Raw genomic sequence first — 13,012 nt, forward strand, 5'->3', positions numbered from 1 at the left:
TTACCTGTTCCAGAGGCGCCTTCGTTTTAAAAATGGCGCCGCCCGGCGCCGATACGTCATTGCGCACGCGCCTTCACCGCTCGTGTAATTTCGGCTATTCCCGGCCTCTTCCGAGCGGCGGCGGCGCGTGCGCAATGACGTGTTGGCGCCGGGCGGCGCCATTTTTAAAGTTTAAACCCGTCGGAGCGGACTTTTCGATTTATCGTTCAAGTTTTCTTATTGCTATCGAGCACGGCACTATCGCGATACATATCGGTATCGTTTTATCGCCCAGCCCTAGCAGGCACCATGCCCGACGTGGTCAGGGAGCGCAGGCACCATGCCCGACGTGGTCAGGGACTAAATATATGGGGTTGTTGGAGAGTGTGGACATGCTTCAAGAGAGTCACTGGAAAAGATTGGGCACCAGGGGTCTAGTACATCCACATGGTTGTTATACTGAAGGAGGCTACAGCACCAACAACTCAAACCACAAAAACATCCGTGATGAGGAAGTCATTTTCTAAATACAAGTAACCAGATCAAAGATTGAATGTTTCAGTGTAATCCAACCCTGATCTAACAGGAAACCCGTCACCTTCACAATACAATGTGTGTCTCCACCAATCACCCCACATCTCCCATTCACACTAATTCTTTGACTTGCAAAACAGTCCATAGAATCTCCTGCACAGGTGAGCGGCCAGAAACAAATGAAACAAAACACGTGTCATGCAAATCTGAGGGGAAAAAAAAAAAAAAAAAAGAGTAACACATGGGATGTACAATGTGACCCGGGAGCGCCAATCCAGAGGAAGTGCTGCATAAAGAAAGTTATTAGTATGAATGGATGGATGGATGGGGGGGGGGTTACTAACATTGGTGCACACAGAATCTGGTGACGCTGAGCATGGTAGCCAATCAGCTTCTAACTTCAGCTTGTTCAGTTACGCTATGACAATAAGCCCTCGTTCACACGGATGGGATTTGAAGTCACATGATTTAAAAGTAGCAGGTCAGACAGATTTTGGGTGCTCCTTGAAAGACATCTGTGCGGCTTCATGCAGGTTTTCTGAAGTTGCACCTGAAATCTGCAAAAGTAGTGCAGGAACTACTTTTGCAAATCGGTGCGGCGCTCCAAAGTCGGCATCGCACCGACTGAAATCGTGCCATCGCCGGCAATAGGCTGCGAATTGGAGCAATTTGACAGGTCAAATCTCATGACAAAGTGAACGAGGGCTAAAACCTGGAAGCTGATTGGTTACTTACTATGCACCGCTGCACCCCATTCTGTATGCAGCAGTTTTAGTAAATCTTCCCCTGTGGATCTAAAGCCAAAAAGTGCTTTCAAAGACAGTTGTCACTGGTGGAAGAAGCACTCCTACACCACTTTGGAAGATCCCCTCTATTTCTGTTTGGTGACAACTCCGAAGGGAATTTATCAAATTGGCCGCCTATCAGCTTTCCAAGGCTTAAAGTGGAGTTCCACCCAAAAATGGAACTTCCGCTTTAGGTATTCTAACCCCCTGATATGCCACATTTGGCATGTCATTTTTTTTGGGGGGGGGAGCGGGTACCTAGTTTTGACAGGTACCCGGTCCCACTTCCGCTCGGAGCGCCGCGGCGCCCTGAGCAGAAGTTCTCCTCTCCCCCTCCCTCCAATCTTCTGGGACATGTCAGAGGTCCCAGAAGATTGCCGGCCAATGAAGACGCACAGCACGACTCGCGCATGCACAGTGGGTACCCGGCTGTGAAGCCACAAACTGTCACAGCCGGGTGCCCACAGCAGTGATGCCGGCACCGAGGGAGAGGATCGAGGCTTCGGGCGGCCGCATCGCTGGACCGTTGGACAAGTGAGTGAAATGGCATGTCATTTTTTTTGGGGGGGGGGAGCGGGTACCTAGTTTTGACAGGTATCCGCTCCCGCTCGGAGCGCCGCGGCGCCCTGAACGGAAGTTCTCCTCTCCCCCTCCCTCCAATCTTCTGGGACATGTCAGAGGTCCCAGAAGATTGCCGGCCAATGAAGACGCGCAGCGCGACTCGCGCATGCGCAGTGGGTACCCGGCTGTGAAGCTGGGTGCCCACAGCAGTGATGCCGACGCCGAGGGAGAGGATCGAGGCTTCGGGCGGCCGCATCGCTGGACCGTTGGACAGGTGAGTGAAATGGCTGGAACTCCGCTTTAAGTCCCCGTTCACATTAGGTCGCTCCGACTTAGGGGGGCGACCTGTGAAGTCGCGTGCAGCCGGCGCGACTTGCACAGACTTCACATAATGGAAGTCAATGCAAGTCACCTCCAGGTCGCCCCGAAGTATTACAGGACCCTTTTTCTAAGTCGGAGCGACTTGCGTCGCTCCTATTAGAACGGCTCCTGTACCACACAGTGGGAGCGACGGTGCACGACTTGTCAGGCTGACCAAGTCGCCTGACAAGTCGTACCAGTGTGAATGGACACTACATGAGAAAGCCAAAGAAACAATTTGATTGGTTACCATGTACAGCTGCTATATATATATATATATATATATATACCCTAATCAGCTTCTTACTTCATCTTGTTCAGTGAATCTTTGACAATAAGCCCCCGTTCATATGGATGCTACTTTGAAGTCACACGATTTCAAAGTAGCAGGTCTGCCCGATTTTGGGTGCTACTCGAAAGACATGTACAGCTGCCCCATACCCATATTTTATAAACCCCCCCCATACAATCTGTTACATCTGCCAACAAGTATGGAGTACAAGGGCCGGCCTGATTGGATGCTTTAGTTATTTCCACATATTACATAGATAGGGTAAATCTAATGGTGGCCACACACACTTTGATAAAATGATCAATTTATTATTTATTTTCCGGTGGGCCTCACAGATCTATAGTTGAACACCCATTTGATGGATATACCACACATGACTACATGGATTTTGATTGAGAATAAGGATCTAATCATGACTTACAATAGTAAGCAATCATTTCTGTTTCTACCATATAATCTCAATCTGTTTGATCAAAACAAGTCCATATTACCCTTTTAGCGCCGGCACCTCCTGGGTCTTTAGGTTTAGGATGCTGGAAGGCAGGGTTTATGATCAAGTCATTGCTGTGATTGGCTGTCACAAGCAGCAACCGGGAACTGTTAGCCGCTGGTAACTGTGCCAGGAGCGCGCAGGGCGCAAACACTCAGCACAGCTGTATGTGCATCAATTCAGTGGAGGCTGTTGCTCCATGAGCAGACCGACCACACCATACAAGGCCCCCCCCCCCCCGGGACCACGCCAGGCCGCACACCATCCCCCCCCCCCCACATGAGAGGAAGGATCCCCCCCCCCCCGCTCATTCACCCTGCCTGGATGCAGCAGCAGGCTGCGGTGGCTTCGGCTTCTTCCCAGTCTTCAGCGTCTCCTCCCTCCTCCTCCATGCCCAATGGCATGGCTTCTCCTTTCAGCCAATCGGAAAACGGGTCTCAAAACCCGCTTTCCCGATTGGCCAGGAGGAGGATCCGTTTGACAATAGCAAATTTTCATTCACTATTGTTACACAACTGGGTGGGCTTGGGGCGCAACTGCTCTGCCCCCCTGAGCCCACCCTTTTTTTAGCCTGTGAGAGCCTTTGGCTCTAATCACATGGTTTAAAAAAAAAAAAGCCCCATTGAACTCCGTGTGTCCGGCGCCCGCATGTAAATAAGGGGGCCGGACACATGGATAGGGGGGCAGCTCCTGTGCGCCCCATATGACCAGCCACCACTACACCAATTCACGCAAATATTCGGCTGCTCAGAGCCAAGGCCCACCTGCAGAGAGGCTGCATATTTGCATGGGGCTGGCACCAAGGGGTTAAAGAAAAACTTCACTCTCTATATCAACATTGATTATTTTTAATCCTTATGCTGCTACCATTAGTAAATAGATAGGAAAGTAAATCATATTTACTTGTTTTACACTTTTTTTTAAATTTCTTCAATTACTTCCTGCTTTTCTGCCTAGGCAAATGTCATACATCCCAGGAGTCTTCATGAGGGGAGGAGCAGATGAGGGGGTTTTCTCACTCCCTCCTGCCTGCATGCTGGATTCCAGGAAGAAAATGCTACACATCTGCCCTTACTCAAGATGGCTACGGCCAGAAATACTAGGAGGGAGTTTTTCCAAGTCACTTCTCAACAAAATAAAGCATGGAGACACGGAGGGATGGGGGAGTTTGCCTTGAATAATAAAAATGAATGAAATAGTTTTTGGTTTGTGGTACTCGGATGCAGTGAAGATCCACTTTAATAAACAAAGTATCTTGGTGCTGTCAATACAAAATGATTGATCATTTCCCCCCTGGTCGATTGACTCCGTTTGATCAAATCTGATGTAAATCAAGTATAAATTGATCGGGGAGGAAAGTTCTGGTTCTTGGATTTGGTCATTTTATTCGAGTCACATCAATGGAAGTGTGTATGGCCACCATAAATTTGTAGAAGATGATTTGATGAGGATATTGTAATTGGCTTGGTGAGCCCAAGGCCTCAGTCACATGGGTGCCCACCAGTCATAATCCGCGATTCTTACTGGTGGAGACTCTCCATAGACATGTCGGGGGTGAACAGCTGCAGCCAGACTTGTACCCGGTGCAGATCAATGAGAGGCGATGACGTGCAGTTAGGGGCTGCGACAGGACCTGAATGCAGACAGTTTGCTTGGGACCATAGCATGTACACTGCAGCCTATCCGCCTGTCTGATTGAACCCTTCACCTCTCCAACCAAAACTGTTGCTAAAGTGATGCTAAACTGGTTAAAAACAAATCCTATTCCAGTAAGTATTTTTAATTCAGAAATTTCCCATCCATTGGTCTCCGCCTCCTCCATTTTTTTTTTTTGCTGCAGCAATGCGACTTCCTGTTAGAGTGACTACTCTCCTCCTGTATGTGGGATTGTAGCCACCCTCTCTTGTTCACTCCCGGGATAGACTGATGGACTAGGGCCTATTAGATTTGTTGTGTTCATACAGCAATGTACATGATCAAAACTAACATACTCTGCTTATTCCTAACAAACAGAAGTCAGAGGGAAAAGAAGAGGTTCGGGAGCTCACAGAAGATTTTACATGATGTTAGAAAACAGATTACAGGGCCATTAAGTAGTGGATGTGTATGGGCTATTTTTGGAGAATAAGCCTATCGTTCAGTGGAACTAAACCCACCGATGTAACCATTTCCAAAGACAGTTACATTCAAGGCATGGTGTAAATAACGGTCACATGCTAGTGCTCTCAGCCCTGGTTCACACTAACGCGATGCAGGAAACACACAGGGATCACTGTGTATTGTCGCATTGCTATTCCAAAGCGACTGCATGGCGCCCATAGGATCTGCTGCGGGTGTAACGTTAGATTAACGAAACCCCAAAGCAGATCGCAAAACGCAGTGCGACTGCAAGAATCACACAATGCAATGCAATTTAGGTGCACGGGAAAAATAAATAGGTCCTGCGCCATTTTTGTGCAGATGTGATGCGATTTGAGCCATACAAAATGAATGGCATGTGATGTGCACAGGAATGTGGTGCAATTTCTGTGCGAATCATGTTGTGTTTTTCATGCACCACTAGGCTCAACCAAACTGTCAAACTATCAAATGGCCGATATAATAACTAAGAACATGTGCAGCACCATGCCAACTCCAGATCAAATAAGAGCTAAGATTACAGAAAAAAAAGGGGGGGGGGGAGGGGATTTTCCTGACTTAGGAGAAATTTCCTCTTGCTTCCTGTTGTGGTCACAAGACAGGAAGTGAGGGGAAATCTCCCCTGTGGCACACAGCTGCCAACAGAAGGCCAGACAGGCGGTTTAAATCTGAAATCTGGGGCTTACACAATAATGACTTTTGTAGTGGGGGCCCAAGCACTGCAAGGGTTAACAGAGCATCAAGTCTAGGGGTAGAGAAGAGGCTGTAATACTTCTCTTACTCCTCACCCTCCCCGAGATTTGCTCTCATCTCTGTGCCCCCCCCCCCATCCTCCCATACAATGCAGTACTACTGGCCCTGCATTGTACTTGATGACGCAGTTGTGTGACTGCCAGCCGTAGCTTCTTAGTGTAGAGGCAATGGGGGGAAGCCTACCAGAGAGAAGGAACGAGGTAAGGCCCCTTTCACACTTAGGGCTCTTTCACACGGGGAATCCAATCAGATCCACCTGTCAGTTTTTTAGGCGGATCTGATCGGATCCTCCATGCAGCTCTATGGGGCAGCGGATGTCAGCGGAGACACCTCCGCTGACACCCACTGCCATCCGTATCCGATCCTGTGCGTGAGATCCGGACGGATGGAAACCCTATTTTTCCATCCGTCCATGGATCGGATCGGATGAGAGCGAACAGGCAGTCCGCTCTCATTCGATCCCCCATAGAGAGCAGCGGGGGCTCTGACACCTCCCTCTCCGCACTGCAAGTGGAGACGGAGCTGTCATCCGCTGGCTCAGCGGGGATCGGCGGATCGATCCCCGCTGAGCAGCACGGATCCGCCTACGGAGGTGGACCGCGTGAAAGAGCCCTTATGCGAGCCAACAGTCGTGCGATATTGCCGCGGTTTTGCCTAGACTTGAAGCAATGTCTATGGACCTCAAAACGCATTAAAACCGGCCCAAAGTAGTGCAGGGGCTACTTTGAAGTCACACAGATATGAACGGTACTCATTGGAAATCATGGAGTATGACTTGTTATGCGACTTTACAGTCCCAAATCACAGGACAAGTCACACAAGTGTGAAAGGGGCCCAAGTAGTACAGCTGGTTCCTCTACCTAACCAGTGGAACTAAAGCCTCCGATCCTTTTCAGCTAAGGAAGCTGCCATCTTGGCTTCTGTTTGATCTTTGGCTGCCATGCTGCTGCATGTGATCGGTTATGACACCAGCCATTGGAAGGTATGACAGTTTGGTGGAGAGCACAAGCAATGTGACAGTTAGCAATCCCAGCTAGTAACTTAAATCGATGGGTTTCATTCCACTTTAATATTTTGAATATAAGGGAGGGGTAATGCTGGCCATACACCAGCCGAAAAATCATTCAAACTCATTTTTGAAAAAAAGAAAAAAATCGGCCGTGAGAGCAGACGATCGTGCCATCATGTAAGGACCGAATTTGGAACGATAAATCGCTCAGTGGACATAAATTAATTCAGTTTGTCACACATGCCTAGTGCAAACAGATCGGCCGAGAAACACATTAACCTTTCAATGGCCAGCACAGTATAATCAAAGGAAAAACTTTGTTTTGGATTGAGTGGATTTGGATTAGAACCTCTGTCAGTTTGTATTGCTGTCTGTGTCCCCATTAGGGAGATTCACCCTCTACTTATTCTATTTCCCTTTATCATTGAAAGCGAAAGAATATTCCTGTTCAGGTGGCAATTCAGAATTTGGGATTGAGGGGAAATCTTCCAATAGTTCTGCTGACAACTAGATTCCATTGCTTTGGAGAAATTTCTCCTCACTTCCTGTTTGGCTATCGGACAGGAAGTGAAGGGAAATCTCCCCAATGGGACACAGATGGGCAAAAAAAAAAAAGGAGTTGGCACACCTTAAAAAAAAAAAAAAATAAAACAAAGTGTAAACCAACTCCCAACACCCCTCTCACAGTCACACTTTGCTGCTTTAAATGCCATTATCACCACCCACACCAGCCAGTATAACAGACCAGACACTGAACACGTCACTAAACAGTCCTGGAGGCCAAGTAATACAGCGGGGTCGGGGAGAGGCTGTCAGCAGTTGGTTCACAATTTCATTTTCATTTTCAGGTGAAGTGAACACTTTCAATTTGTATGCAATCAGGCTCTTCCACTACATCAGGGGTGGGGAACCTTTTTTCTGCCAAGGGCCATTTGGATTTTTGTAACATCAATCGGGGGCGGTACAAAATGTATGCATAAATGTAATAGCATTGCTTTGCGGAAAAAAACACTGTAAAAAATTGCGTGACTTTGAGATGCGAAAGGGGCCTTCAGTAATCAAGGTATAGTGTGCCCCCTTTCAATGCAGACTGACCACAGCGTGCCCCCTTTCAATGCAGACTGACCACAGCGTGCCCCCTTTCAATGCAGACTGACCACAGCGTGCCCCCTTTCAATGCAGACTGACCACAGCGTGCCCCCTTTCAATGCCAGAGTGACCACAGCGTGCCCCCTTTCAATGCCAGAGTGACCACAGCGTGCCCCCCTTTCAATGCCAGAGTGACCACAGCGTGCCCCCTTTCAATGCAGAGTGCCCACAGCGTGCCCCCTTTCAATGCCAGAGTGACCACAGCGTGCCCCCCTTTCAATGCAGAGTGCCCACAGCGTGCCCCCTTTCAATGCAGAGTGCCCACAGCGTGCCCCCTTTCAATGCAGAGTGCCCACAGCGTGCCCCCTTTCAATGCAGACTGACCACAGCGTGCCCCCCTTTCAATGCAGACTGACCACAGCGTGCCCCCCTTTCAATGCAGAGTGCCCACAGCGTGCCCCCTTTCAATGCAGAGTGCCCACAGCGTGCCCCCTTTCAATGCAGAGTGCCCACAGCGTGCCCCCTTTCAATGCAGAGTGCCCACAGCGTGCCCCCTTTCAATGCAGAGTGCCCACAGCGTGCCCCCCTTTCAATGCAGACTGACCACAGCGTGCCCCCCTTTCAATGCAGACTGACCACAGCGTGCCCCCTTTCAATGCAGACTGACCACAGCGTGCCCCCTTTCAATGCAGACTGACCACAGCGTGCCCCCTTTCAATGCAGACTGACCACAGCGTGCCCCCCTTTCAATGCAGACTGACCACAGCGTGCCCCCTTTCAATGCAGACTGACCACAGCGTGCCCCCTTTCAATGCCAGAGTGACCACAGCGTGCCCCCCTTTCAATGCAGAGTGCCCACAGCGTGCCCCCTTTCAATGCAGAGTGCCCACAGCGTGCCCCCTTTCAATGCAGAGTGCCCACAGCGTGCCCCCTTTCAATGCAGAGTGCCCACAGCGTGCCCCCTTTCAATGCAGAGTGCCCACAGCGTGCCCCCTTTCAATGCAGAGTGACCACAGCGTGCCCCCCTTTCAATGCAGAGTGACCACAGCGTGCCCCCCTTTCAATGCAGACTGACCACAGCGTGCCCCCTTTCAATGCAGACTGACCACAGCGTGCCCCCTTTCAATGCAGACTGACCACAGCGTGCCCCCTTTCAATGCAGACTGACCACAGCGTGCCCCCCTTTCAATGCAGACTGACCACAGCGTGCCCCCCTTTCAATGCAGACTGACCACAGCGTGCCCCCCTTTCAATGCAGAGTGCCCACAGCGTGCCCCCTTTCAATGCAGAGTGCCCACAGCGTGCCCCCTTTCAATGCAGAGTGCCCACAGAGTGCCCCCTTTCAATGCAGTGTGCCCACAGAGTGCCCCCTTTCAATGCAGAGTGCCCACAGCGTGCCCCCTTTCAATGCAGAGTGCCCACAGAGTTCCCCCTTTCAATGCAGAGTGCCCACAGCGTGCCCCCTTTCAATGCGGAGTGATTGACCACAGCGTGCCCCATTTTAATGCGTAGTGATTGACCACAGCGTGCCCCCTTTCAATGCGGAGTGATTGACCACAATGCAGAGTGAACAGTGTGCCAAGCCCCAGTGCACTTGACTTACCTGTTGTAGCGGCGGCTTCCTCTCTTCAATCCCCGCGTCTCTTCGAGTCCTCCCACGTCCCGCCTCCTCATCGGCCAATGACATTGGCCGAGGAGGAGGATCTGTGAGGCAGTAGCGAATTTTCATTTGCTATTGTCACACAAATGGGCGGGCTCGAGGCGCACTGCTCTGCGCCTCGGGTCCACCCTTTTCGGAGATTCACAGTGTCAGAACGGAGCCATCTGCTCCTTCTGACACAGCGGCACGGGGGGGCGGATCGCAGCGATTGTGCAGGCCGGACAGAAGGATCGTGCGTGCCGCATGTGGCCCGTGGGCCGGAGGTTCCCCACCCCTGCACTACATAGTTTAAAGGCAAATCTAAAAGAAATTGAACAAGAAAATTGTATAATGTATGACCAGCTTTACACTTTAACCTCCTTCCAACCGCCCACCGTAGTATTACTGTGGCAGGGCGGCTCGGCTGCGCAAAATCACATAGTACTATGTGATTTCGTGCACAAGGTCTCGGCGGCGGCGATTACCGCCTTCCTCCCGCGATCGCCAGATAAACTGACAGAAGACCCGCCTGCTTATGTAAACAAAGCAGGTGAGTCTTCTGTCACACAGGCAGGGAGAGATCAGGAGGTTTAGCTAAGCTGAAACCCCAATCTCTCTGTGCCTGTCACAGAACCCTTCCCCCACACAGTCAGTAAGCACATTTAGGTACACATTAACCCCTTTGATCACCCCCAGTGTTAACCCCTTCCCTGCCAGTGTCATTTATACAGTGCATAATATTTAGCACTGATTAATGTATTAATGTCCCTGGTCTCCAAAAAGTGTCAAAAATGTCAGCTGGGGCCCGAACTGTCCACCGCAATGTCGCAGTCCCGCTAAAAATCGCTGATCACCGCCACTACTAAAAAAAACAAAAAAATAAATAAAAAATTCCAAAAACCTATCCCATAGTTTGTAAACGCTATAACTTTTGCGCAAACCAAATCAAAATACTTTTTGGGATTTTTTTTTTTAAACCAAAAATTGGCCTAAACTGATAAAAAAAATTGATTTTTTAAATTTTTTTCATTGGGAATGTTTTATAGCAGAAAGTATAAAATATGGCGTTTTTTTCAAAATTATCTCTTTTTTTGTTTATAGCGCAAAATCTAAAAACCGGTACATGGAGTGGAGGAACTTGACTGGCCAGCACAGAGTCCTGACCTCAACCCGATAGAACTCCTTTGGGATGAATTAGAGCGGAGACTGTGAGCCAGGCCTTCTCATCCAACCTCATGAATACGCCTCTGGAAGAATGGTCAAACTTTCCCATAGACGCACTCCTAAACCTTGTGGACAGCCTTCCCAGAAGAGTTGAAGCTGTTATAGCTGCAAAGGAGGGCCAACTTAATATTGAACTCTATGAACTAAGACTGGGAGGTCATTAAAGTTCATGTGTGTGTAAAGGCAGGCGTCCCAATACTTGTGGTAATATAGTGTATATATATATATATATACAGATAGGCGCTTACCAGAGTTTAGAAGCCAATGCGTTTCGGTGAGCTTCAACCTCCATGTCCTGAGCGTGGAAGAAGCAGGGTCAGGAAAGGAACGTTTTGACCGCCGGCCGCAGGAAAATGCAAAACACGCCAGAGGTAAACGTAGGTCGGTACACGAAGCCTCACACTGGTCTCCGCTGTACTTTCCTCCCAGGATGCTGAGCTATCCGCACCCCACAGCCAGTCCGGGGATCTGGAATCTCTGCTCTTCTCCATCAGCCTCAAGGATGGACCAGACAGATTGTGATTGGTCAGCCCAGGTACATTGATGACAGGTTGATGAGTGGTGATAGGGGAAAGCCTCCTGCGGTGCTATAGTGTTCTGCTGGTGGTGGGGGCGGGGAGCCTTCCCAGCCGGCAGTACACAATGATTACTGCTAACAGCTGTAGCCACCGGCAGTAATCACATGTAGAAAATACCACATGCTGGTTGTATCAAAGCTAATTAATTGATAGACTTGGGTAAACCAGCCTGCCCATACATGGATCAAATCCCGAACAGTCCCTGCTGAACCGGCCAAACTTTGAGTCATGAATGGTGGGGGGAAGCCTGCCCCGCTCCCTCTGGAGGGCCCGCCCCGCTCCCTCTGGAGGGCCCGCCCCCTCTGGAAGGCCCGCCCCCTCTCCCTCTGGAAGGCCCGCCCCCTCTCCCTCTGGAAGGCCCGCCCCGCTCCCTCTGGAAGGCCCGCCCCGCTCCCTCTGGAAGGCCCGCCCCGCTCCCTCTGGAGGGCCCGCCCCGCTCCCTCTGGAGGGCCCGCCCCGCTCCCTCTGGAGGGCCCGCCCCGCTCCCTCTGGAGGGCCCACCCCCGCTCCCTCTGGAGGGCCCACCCCCGCTCCCTCTGGAAGGCCCGCCCCCGCTCCCTCTGGAAGGCCCGCCCCGCTCCCTCTGGAAGGCCCGCCCCGCTCCCTCTGGAAGGCCCGCCCCGCTCCCTCTGGAAGGCCCGCCCCGCTCCCTCTGGAGGGCCCGCCCCGCTCCCTCTGGAGGGCCCATTCCTCCATTGTTTTTATGTTTTTTTCTGTATAATTTAGGTAATAATACGCAGCAATCCCCAACCAAGTGTTTGCCTCAAAGTCGCGCCATGAATCCATTGACTTGGCTGGCAGAGTTTGACCAGCGGCACCACCTGACTATGACCTGTTACAATCTGCATGGGATCAGCCCTGTATGGTTTGCAGTCAGGGGAATAAAAACTGCGGCTCAACCACCTGCTTTTACCACCACTCATGTAAACAAGCCCATAAGGGATTTTGTACCGTTCCCGGAGTTCTCCTTTAGGTTTAATTCCTCTTTGTAAATTCTGTCCTTAGAAATACTCAATAAAACAATGACAAAGAATAGAGTGCAATGGATATAAAGTGTGTGACACGGCGGGGAGGGGGGCGCAGTCCTTACCTTCTCTGGCTTTCAGCAGGACGGTGTTGGCGACGATATTCTCCAGCTCCATGGTCTCCGGGGCTCATTCACAGCGCCAGCTTCATCGATACGCCACCCCAAACCTGGGGGGAGGGGGGACACCCCAAATCCAGATCAATGGGGGGATCCCATCAATGGAGGAGGTGAAGAATAGAGAAAAGTCCCGGATCTATAGATGGAGGGGGAGGGGGGGCTCAGCACTGACAATAAATCATCATCATTAATGGGGGAGGATGGGATTAGAAGTTATTGGGGGGAGGGGAGCCCCATATCCGCTCACACGGTGGGGACGGGCGGCGGCGGCGGCTCTTCTCCTCAGACCGGGACACTCCACGCCTGCCGATCCCCGGGGCAGAGGCAGCAGGAAGTAACATGGACCTGGAGGTTGGCGGAGGCTGAGCGGCCCAGGGCGGGGCGGGGCCTGCACTTTGACGTCATGGCCGGGGCCGCGCTGGGGGTGCCGGGAGTT

The 13,012-nt window shown here is 50.9% G+C and overlaps 1 protein-coding gene across 1 annotated transcript in view; it reads right to left on the reverse strand.

Moving 5' to 3' along the window:
• The window catches only part of LOC309554071 (G protein-coupled receptor kinase 5-like), a 127,508-nt gene extending 114,873 nt beyond the window's left edge, over positions 1-12,635 (reverse strand). The window contains exon 1 of the mRNA XM_082255603.1: positions 12,523-12,635. Coding sequence (XP_082111729.1) covers positions 12,523-12,574 — 52 coding nt within the window. The 5' untranslated portion in view covers positions 12,575-12,635. The remainder of the gene's footprint in view (positions 1-12,522) is intronic.
• Between the last annotated feature and the right edge of the window lie 377 nt (positions 12,636-13,012).

The sequence above is a fragment of the Pelophylax lessonae genome (assembly GCF_965119305.1).
Source record: "Pelophylax lessonae genome assembly, chromosome: 4".
In the NCBI taxonomy this organism is placed as follows: domain Eukaryota; kingdom Metazoa; phylum Chordata; class Amphibia; order Anura; family Ranidae; genus Pelophylax; species Pelophylax lessonae.